The sequence below is a fragment of the Solanum stenotomum genome, chromosome 2 (assembly GCF_019186545.1).
Source record: "Solanum stenotomum isolate F172 chromosome 2, ASM1918654v1, whole genome shotgun sequence".
Lineage (NCBI taxonomy): Eukaryota > Viridiplantae > Streptophyta > Magnoliopsida > Solanales > Solanaceae > Solanum > Solanum stenotomum.
Window position 1 is genome coordinate 8704464 of NC_064283.1, and position 10677 is coordinate 8715140.

The 10677-nt window shown below is 34.4% G+C and overlaps 1 protein-coding gene across 5 annotated transcripts; it reads right to left on the reverse strand.

Moving 5' to 3' along the window:
• Positions 1–2913: 2913 nt before the first annotated feature.
• Positions 2914–10458, reverse strand: LOC125856586 (thiamine pathway transporter THI73-like). Of its 5 annotated transcripts, none has more exons than XM_049536172.1 (3): positions 9949–10186; positions 3928–4672; positions 2914–3806 (listed from the first exon to the last, which is right to left on the reverse strand). In XM_049536172.1, the coding sequence occupies exons 2-3, from the start codon at positions 4578–4580 to the stop codon at positions 3290–3292; spliced, it is 1170 nt and encodes a 389-aa protein (XP_049392129.1). In that variant the 5' UTR covers positions 4581–4672; positions 9949–10186; the 3' UTR covers positions 2914–3289. The 5 variants fall into 5 exon arrangements, with proteins under 5 accessions (XP_049392129.1, XP_049392128.1, XP_049392127.1 ...); XM_049536171.1 differs by lacking the exon at positions 9949–10186 and adding an exon at positions 6759–6996; XM_049536170.1 differs by having other exon boundaries at positions 2919–3806; positions 3928–4679; positions 9949–10458.
• Between the last annotated feature and the right edge of the window lie 219 nt (positions 10459–10677).

The window sequence follows — 10677 nt, forward strand, 5'->3', positions numbered from 1 at the left end:
TTCAATTCTAGAATATTTTTGAAAACGTAGTTTTGTATCACAATATAAAGAAAAGAAAACATAGAATGTATCCATACTATTGCATACGAATCTTATAAAGTCGTGAATCTTTTGGTGATTGATAATTACTCTCAACTCTCCTGATTAGTGCATACTCCACTAGGTATAGGGAGGGAGTCTTTAACAAGCTGTATTACTGGTCGATGACCTGATTTTGAAAATATTCTTGCATTTTTTATTGTATTCATGCTCTTGAATCGTAGATTAATGAGTGAAACGATGAAAAATTGGGGAAAATTGAAAAGTTACACAAATAAAAAAAAATGAAAAAACGATGGAAGTTAAAAAAAAATTAAAATTACCTGGATTGATTTTGGACAATTAGGAGGTTGATTCAAAATTTTCAAGTTGAGGGGTTTATGACAATTAGGAGGTTATGAATAGATTTGTATAATAGGAATAATGTGATTCCACACGATCCATACAAATAGGTGGATCCCACATAACCATTTTTTTAAACAGTATCCATTTTTTATAATTAACTAAAATTATAGTCATGTAGCATAATTAACTATTTAATGTTAGCTTAGTTATATAATTTTTCCTTAGTTAAAAGCAAAACTAAACAAGGAGAAGCTGACAGAATCCAGGTGTAACACTAATCTAGGGGTTACTCGACAAGTAAATATATATGTTTATCAAATTATTAAAAAAAAGTTATGTCTTTAATTGTAAAGATATACTCCATTATGGAGAGAAATTTGCAGGACATAGATTAAAAATTAAAGAAATTGATAAAAAGTCAAGATGGCAAAAGATATGGATCCAACACAGCATGTGGTTATAATGACCCACCCCCACCCCCACCCCTCTCTTTTACCACCCTGTCACTGCAAATCAAACTTGGAATACACACCAACACGTGGTGCAAGCTTCATCCGTAATTAGAGATTTCGAGATTGAATCATGAATATTGAGAAAATTTTGTTAGAAGAGTCCACTCTAAATGGGGCATGTAATGTGCAATTTGAATTTAGTCAAGACTCCAAGGCTTATTTCGAACACCAAATATGAAAAAAAAAAAAACTTTGGAACACACACAAAACGAAAAAAGAAAAAGAACACAACGAACAAAATTCAAGATTCTTCCAAAGCAGCTTTAAAGTTTAATATGGCCCTTCAATTTGTAATCTTGATCATTAGTAACTTTATCCTTAAAACTAATTAACATAAAGTAGTAATTATCTTTTCACTAAGTAAACCTCGTCAAAAAGTAAATTTGTTTCTTAAAACGCTAAATCTCCTTCCTACCCCACCATCATTTGACGTGTCAAACACCTATTGATCAAGATTAAAGAAGAAAAAACACGAAAGGAAAAATGAATCGATACACATTCCTAGATTGAAATATTGTCACATAACCATCGTTACATTTTGGAAATTGGAAACCAGTCATAGCATCTGTCTTCGAGTGGGTACTTTGTGGTGAACACTTTGTGATACTCATGTGCTATAGCTCGCAAACCACTCGAAAAATGTAAATCGCATATGATTTTTTCTATCTTTTATGTGAAATTCATTTTCATTTTTTTTAAACACCAACTTCCAATAATAATTTCTCTATGTGGTTTGAGTTTGAAGTTTGAACTATATTAGGATATAGTTCAAATAACTACGATTGCTTCATATAATTATTGTGTTTTGAATAAATTATTTATATATATTAAATAAATTGTTAATATTAGTAACTCCTCCCTTGGGTGGGTGGTAAGGAAAACAAACTGTTTTGTGGTTGGTCAACAATATAATATATCACATGGTACAACAAAGAAATAAAATGGACACTTGTGGTTTGTGAAAAGGTGTTTGGAGTAAACAGTAATATATAGTTTGGGATTAATGATTTGATTTGGTTTAGGACGAGTGCAAATCATTATAGATGCAAAACAGTTATGGTTTAATTATCTTAAATCAGATTACTGATTTGTTTTTGTTTTTTTTTTTATAAAATGAAAGAGGTGTCCCACCATCACCATGGACATTGATGAATGACCAAAAATGGGAGAGTTGGTGGGAAACTAGGAATAGGGGTTGGTTGCTTTATAAAACTATATAGTAAGTTTTATTTTAAAGCCATTATATTACTTTGTCTTAGAGCTAAGGTAGTGTGTGGGGATTAGACGCTGTTTGTTTGGTGAAATGATGATCACTCTACCTCAAATCAACTCACTTCTTTTTTTTTGGCTTTCAGACATTTCAAGTATGACAAAAATATCAAATTTAGAATCTAAAATTTAATGAGCAGTAGTTTTTTCACCCGACATATTTATATATAGGACATCGAATGAGTTCGATTGAATTTACTATGTCTAGTCTAGATTCACCACCACCACACACACAAGTGACATCATTTCACACTTATTTTTTCCTTGCTCTTGTTTACTAGAGGGGGTTACAGAAAAGAAAATAGAGGAGGGGTGGGGGTGGGAGTGGGAAAGAATATAGGGATAATTACCGATATATATTATTCAGTCTAATAGTTTATCAACACGATCGAAATATAATTAGTGTATATATTGTGTATATTATATGTACATTATATGTATATTTTAATATAAAGTATACACTACTTGTACACTTTATACATATTTCATAAGCTAGTCGGAATAACGTTACAGCATCCTCTAACAGGACAGCCTTTGGTTTATAGACGTAAACTGTGCTTAAAGCTCAGACTCAAGGTTCCTCACCATACCTTGCTGATAAGAGGTTAAGTGTTTACTAGTGGCCACTCTTAACCCGACACGTGAAAGCAAAAAACAATCTACAAGATCAGCCAAGTAAAGCAGTGCCAGATAGCAAAAACAATCTAAATGTGACAAAGCATTTCAGCAATCATTAAATTCACATAATATATACTCTTAAGAACAAATTATCTATGAAAGAATGCATAACATTCCGGATATGGAGATGTACAGAGTGAGATAATACTACTACTCCCTATACAGTAAAAATGTTATCAAACTAACCTTGAGACTTCCATTCTCAAGAACCTATACTAAAACACAAAAAAGGGGTTATGATCAAGGTGGGAAGATGCTGTAAAAGATGTTACATGTAAGCAAAAGGGAAATCTAAGTTGCTCTACAACTATTCATCCTTCTGATAATTATATATCTATGATGTCGGAAAAACCTATCACCCATAAACTATTGATCGACTGATATAAGCTTGTATTAGATGAGTGATCATCCATGTAAAGTAGAAGCCTTTCTTGATATTATGACTACTATAGATCCAGTTGAGAAAATGTCGGATGGTGATTGACTAACGTCTTCTCATCATCATCGTCAAAATCAAGTTCATCTTCTCCATAATCCATTTCAACAATGATTCTGTCTTCAAGGTTCTCTTGGGGTTCAGATGACTTGACTTGTGAATATTGTTGAGTTGCCAGAGAAGTACTATCCAAGCCAATGATTTGCATCTCTGATTCTATCAGTGCTTCCATTTGAGCCTGCGCCTTATCTCTTGGATAGGTGCAATAGAGGAAAGAGTAAATAACACAACATAGTGCCATTGGAGTTCCTATGGAAGTGAATAGCGCTTGTGCCAAAGCTTTAGCATTTTCTCTGTCTCTGGAAATACTTTCAGTACCTTCAGGAACTGGTTTATAACCATAAACATTCTGAGCCAGTAGTCCAACGACAGGGGGAGCAAAAGACGATAATACAGACTCAAATGATCGGTCCAGAGCATATATACTGGTTCTTGACTTCTCAGGCACGATCTCTGCAAAAATTGGACTGCTGGCACTTCAGCATAATATGAAATGGACATTCAATATTGAAAATGCACATTAAGGCTGACTACCAAATACTAAAAGCAGAGAAATGGACAATAGAAGTCTTGTAAGAAGATCATTACTTGTTTGTCGCCGGAGCATTCCAAGATATGCAGAACCCTGTAATAAACAGGACTAGACCATGCATGAATGCTCCAGAAGGATTATCAGGCAAAGCCAGCAGAAGGATCGCTGTTAGGGGGATTGCTGATGCTGAGCTTATTTGAGCCAGAATTATCCTGCCACAATTAGGTAGACGCTGGGATAACATGTCTCCCATCCTGCCTCCAAAGAGTCCGCCAATTGAACTGCCTACCACAAACAAGCCAATAAGAACACCAGTCTTCTCATGGGAAAGTCCAGTAAGCTCTAACCACATTGGCGCAAAGGACAAAGCTGACCAAGGAAAAGAACCAGTAACACCCTGAGCTACAATAATCTGGAAGGATCGAATATTTATTACCGATTTGGCTTCTTGAATGAGTCCTTGCACTTCTGACTTAAAGGATTTACCAGGACCTTCATTAGTAGCTTTCAGATGGCCATCAGGGAAGTGAGGATCATTTGCAAATAAGCGAACCAAAATACCAATGATAATGCTGACGATCCCAACTAGATGAAATGCCAGCCTCCAGCCAGGAATTCCCAAAAAAGTAATGGGTGCTATCATTAAGGAAAACAATCCACCAATAATCGAACCAATATTGCTAGTAAGCTGTAGCCATCCAAATGCCATCCCACGTTTGTCATCATCAGTCGAGTCAGCTACAAGAGATTGAATAGCAGGTGCAACAATGGCAAGGCCTATCCCATTTAAAGCTCTCGATACTGCCACCTTATCAAGCAAACGTGCATAACTTTAGAGAAGCCGTTGTTCACAAACGACCCAAACATTCTACTTTGTACTATATGAAATTTCACTGAAATTTTTAACTTTTATCTCAACTTATATACAAGTATATTTGATAGTAGTAAGAAGATAGTAAGATAATGATTGAAAAGTTAATGTCAAACATTTTGAACGAATGTGATTGAATTGTGAATCAGGTGATAGTGTAGTAAGGTGACAATATCACATAATTTTTTACACTGGGTATGTTGTTGTAAATTAGACTGATATATCCTGTCATTGCCACAGATACGACTTCTACAAGGCTAAAAGTACCCTGACGTGAATTATAAATAAACTTTATGCTATGATTAGACTACCATACACGCGTTCCATAATTCTTATCTAATAATGAGAATATTGGGCCAATAGTCTCAATATAATCTTATATGGTGTGATATTGTCCGTTTTGGACCAAGCCCATAGGTTCCTACACCTCTATGTGGGTTCTTTTTCTTTTCAACTTCCGATGTGGGGATTAGTTCTCACACCCAATGGAGAAGTCATTGGATATTGCTGGTAGCGACTTGCAATAACTGGCTCCAGGTAGAGGCTGCAATGATGAGGGGCTGAGGGAAGCAAGTACAGAAAAGGGTGACAGAGGCAGTGATCACTTCAAATTGACTGTCCATCAGTGGCAAACTAGGCAAAGAGATTGTTTTTCCCTCCACTAAATAAGGGAAAAGGACAAATATACCCCGAAAAGGATAAATGGTATGCAGATACCCTCCTATAGACATTGAAATTTTTGAGTTTCAGCGAGTCTACACTCCGACAAGCCTTGAAGCAGGGGGCATTTGTAGACATTGAACTTTTGCGGACTCTACAAGACGTGTTCAATTCGAATTGGGGCTCTAGAAGATGTGTTCAGTTTCAATTAGAATTCTTGGAGGCTAATGAACCCTAAACCCTAGTTTATGCCTATATAAAGGGTACTAAATTCCCTTAAAAGGCATCTCAAAATATCCCATTAACTCTTGGATATTTTTAAAGATTAAGATCTCGAGTATTCCACAAAAGTCATGGAATATTCATAGAGGTCAAATCCAAATCATCCTAGTTCGAAAAATACGCCACTAACGTCCCTCGAATCATGGATAAATCTTAGGAGAGTAGAATCAAAGGAGAAACAGAATTGTATCCGCAATCTTGATGAATAAAATTATGTTTCTTCATATTTTTTTGTGATTGTAATTTATTTTTTATTACTTTAAAATTTGTTGCAAACACCTCCGTCATACTTTTGGGACATTGATGCCCCTGCCGTCAAAAAACTAGAGCATATATATCATTTATACTAACTGACATACACGTGTCATAATCTTATCCACAGATCTGACATTTATTAAATATCGGATCGACGGATAAGATTGTGCCACGTGTCCCTATTTAGTTTTCCGTTAGAGTGAAGGGCATATATGCTCTAGTTTTTGGACGACAAGGGCACCAATGTCCCAAAAGTATGACGGAGAGTATATGCATACCATTTATGATAGTTTGAGAGTATATTTGTCCTTTTTCCCACTAAATAGTGTCCAAATGAGACTGGCATATTCACAATTCTAACTTTAATCCGTTTGTTTTCCTAGAATGTAATTCAAATATTTACATCATTAATGCACAACAAATTGAGGGATGGTGGGGAGGTGCCAAACAATAACATATCCAGTGTAATTTATAAAGTGAGATCTGCGAAATGTACGCAGACCTTACTCCTAATAGAGAAGCTATTTCCGATAGACCATCGGCATGGAGAGGTGCTGCATGCAATTAAAATATAACCCATCCGCCCAGTAATAGAATCAACAAATTGAAAACCTTTAGAAGTCGAAATTTTCGACTTGAAAATCACAATTATCAACAACAACTAGCACTAGAAGGGGAAAAAAAAATCCCAAATTAGATGGAATTGACAATATGAATCATTTACTATACATTCTCCTAAATTAAACAACAACAGAGATCCAAATTTCATTACAAGAAAAAACCCATAAACTGAGAAATGAGAGTAATTGGTAAGCTGACCTGCGTGAAAGTGGAAGAGAAAGCAACAAGAAAAGTGGCGGCAGCCCAAAGAAAAGCACCATATGCGATTACATGTGCCCGATTGTGTCGAACAGCAAGGTAAGCTGCAAGAGGGTAGCACAGAGACTGAACCATGGATCGGAAAAGCGTGAGTGAGCCCAATCTGGTTGGATCAGCATGTAGTGCTTCACCAACTTCCTTATAGACACCAGGCAACAAAGATTCGTCGGCTCTTTCCATAATTCCAGCTAGATTCACCAGCACAAGTGTCAGCGTTTCTGCCTTCATTTCACTAAGATTTTGATAAACCCCAATTGCAAAATTGATAGAAAGAATGGATTAAACGGTAGCTGACAATTGACAAGTGGGGATGAAGAAACTGAAGACAAAAAATTGCCGCTTGCGAGGAAGAAGGGGGATAAATGGATTGGCTTTTCACTTGTAGACAAAATTCAGTCACCAATTTTTGGGTCAATTTCATAGTAAAGTCTCAAATATGTTTTGAATTTCAAAGATTAGGAAACATTAGTCCACGATACCTCGGATATTCTTTTGAATTTTATAAGGGCTATTTCATACATCAATTTTATTTATCATATTTTTCTTTTCGTATCATTTTTTACTTAAGTTGTAATTTTACGATGTCAATCAAAATTTATATAATTTAATTTTAAATAAATATGTATATTTTATATAAATAAAAGTGGACTGACAAAATATTATTTTGATTACAATGAACCCATTTTGTTTGGTCGAAGAAGGTGAGAATTTGTCAAATGTTGAGAGAGTCTCTTCAACTTGCTTGCCAAATTTATTGTCCTTGTGGAGCCTACACTAACCGACTAACCGACTTTCCGTTTGATCTCGTTAATTTAAATTCAATCTTTTAATCATGGAATATAAATTTATTTAAATTATAATTAATATAATAATGTTAATATTAAATTTAAAATATATATATATATAAAATTTAAATTTTAGAAACACTTTTACTCAAGTATACAGCTGAAGCCTGAAGGCACAAATACCTAATTTGATGTCATAATTTTAGCTATGTCTTAAATTTATAATATTTTTTTACTTTAGAGTACTAGGCCGTATAGTGTTTAAAGTTAGTTTTGCTAAACGTAACTTTAAATGATATGTCTGAAATTTTATCTGATGGATACTTACTAATATTCATTTTATCTCTTCGAGTATGATGTAACAATGAGTCCTTACCGACAAAATATTCATTCCATCTCCTTCATTTCTCCAATTAATGTGGAATAAATTGAAAATGGGAAGTGAAATCGGCTCTTCGTTATTCATTTCAAATCACCCTCGAAAGAAATAAAACTAAAGGAGGAATGCTTAAATCTAGCGGTAATTTCAAATGCAAGAATTGACAGAGATATGTGAGACCGCGAGATAAAGAAGGGGAAAGAGGTGTGAGTTTGGGCTATAAGTTGACATTATTTTGGGCCGAGAGTGCGTTTAGAGGTATATGGATCAAAGTTGGGCCATTTCAAGGTAGGCCTAACAGCTTACATCAAAGTGGTTGATCCACTTTTCTTCACTATTTTTGGCTTATGTGGACTCTAGAGCCCAACGATTTGAAACAAGTTCAATATTCGTAATCCAAACCACACTTGTTTTTAATAGAGTAAATTTTAGGTTTAGCAAACATTAAAAATCATATTTGTATGTTATAACTATAGTTTGTATAATTGCGCTCCATAACAAACTTTATATTTGCTTGGAGCATTAGATTTGTATAAATCGTTGGCAGCCTCTCAATTCATTTTTATGTGTTTGTATATCTGCATAAAATTTGAATTTGTGTACAATTGAATCGAAATAAAACATTTGTATATTAAAATCTCCCTTTTTCTCTCGCTTTATACAACACAAATTATACATTGTAATTTGTATAATTTGTGTTTGTATAAAGCGAGAAAGAGAGAAAGACAAAAGAAAGTTGGACGGGGGGAAGATTTGTATTTGTATAATTATAAGTGTATAGGATGAAATATATGTATTTGTATCTGACAATGAGAAATGGAGAGTGGCGAGCGAGAAATTCAGGGAGAGAAGCGAATGACAACTGTTTGCTACGGGTTACAATTAATTCAAACTGTGTTTATAGCATTTAGTTTGAATTAATAGTTTGCTATTTATACAATTTTCTCTTTTTCTTTTGGGCTTTAATGATGCTGAATTGTAAAATGTAACATTTCTCACTTGCCAATTCTTCTTTCTACAATGTTGGATTTTTTTTGGTTTCCCATCCGGTGTCCGGAGTCCACATTGGAGCTCTGACTAAATTCGGATCGCGCTCTGCAGGGCCCATTCGAGGGTGGTGCTCCTAGCAGGATTTTCTCCATACCCAGGGCTCGAACCCGAGACCTCTGGTTAAGGGTGAAACACTCCCACCAGTGTGCCACAACCCATGTTGGTTTCTACAATGTAGGATAATATTACTTAGAAGAACTTTCAAAAATAGCAAAGACTTGAAACATCATGAGTTAAAATAGTTATAGTATAACTAATTACGATTTGTAGCTACATATCAGAAGTGGAGAGAGACGAGTGAGATTGAGAAAGATCAATTCTTCTCTCTACAATTTAGGATAATAATACTTATCCAATCAATAACATTGAGAGGTCTGTTAGTTTCCCAAATGCCTATAAATTAACTTAATTTAGGAGCAATACAAGTAAATTTTTACCAACAAATTAAATTTGACTATTAAAATGTGAGAAGGACATGATCTTTTAATTTACAAAACTTGGACATTTTCTGTGAAATGGTTATATAATAAAAAGGGCAATTCACATAAATCCCACTAGTTTAGGTCTTAATTATTAAGATTCCCAATAGTTTCAAATATTATTTCCTCTACCATATTTTATGATTTGGATACATGAGTCTAAATCCATGAGATACATGTATCTGTCGAATTTTAAAATTGAGATACAAAATTTATTTATTTAAATTAATTGGTTGTAGCTTATTTCCTTAATTAGAGGAGTAATTGAGGATTTTCAAAATACATAGATAATTANAAAAAAAAATCCCAAATTAGATGGAATTGACAATATGAATCATTTACTATACATTCTCCTAAATTAAACAACAACAGAGATCCAAATTTCATTACAAGAAAAAACCCATAAACTGAGAAATGAGAGTAATTGGTAAGCTGACCTGCGTGAAAGTGGAAGAGAAAGCAACAAGAAAAGTGGCGGCAGCCCAAAGAAAAGCACCATATGCGATTACATGTGCCCGATTGTGTCGAACAGCAAGGTAAGCTGCAAGAGGGTAGCACAGAGACTGAACCATGGATCGGAAAAGCGTGAGTGAGCCCAATCTGGTTGGATCAGCATGTAGTGCTTCACCAACTTCCTTATAGACACCAGGCAACAAAGATTCGTCGGCTCTTTCCATAATTCCAGCTAGATTCACCAGCACAAGTGTCAGCGTTTCTGCCTTCATTTCACTAAGATTTTGATAAACCCCAATTGCAAAATTGATAGAAAGAATGGATTAAACGGTAGCTGACAATTGACAAGTGGGGATGAAGAAACTGAAGACAAAAAATTGCCGCTTGCGAGGAAGAAGGGGGATAAATGGATTGGCTTTTCACTTGTAGACAAAATTCAGTCACCAATTTTTGGGTCAATTTCATAGTAAAGTCTCAAATATGTTTTGAATTTCAAAGATTAGGAAACATTAGTCCACGATACCTCGGATATTCTTTTGAATTTTATAAGGGCTATTTCATACATCAATTTTATTTATCATATTTTTCTTTTCGTATCATTTTTTACTTAAGTTGTAATTTTACGATGTCAATCAAAATTTATATAATTTAATTTTAAATAAATATGTATATTTTATATAAATAAAAGTGGACTGACAAAATATTATTTTGAT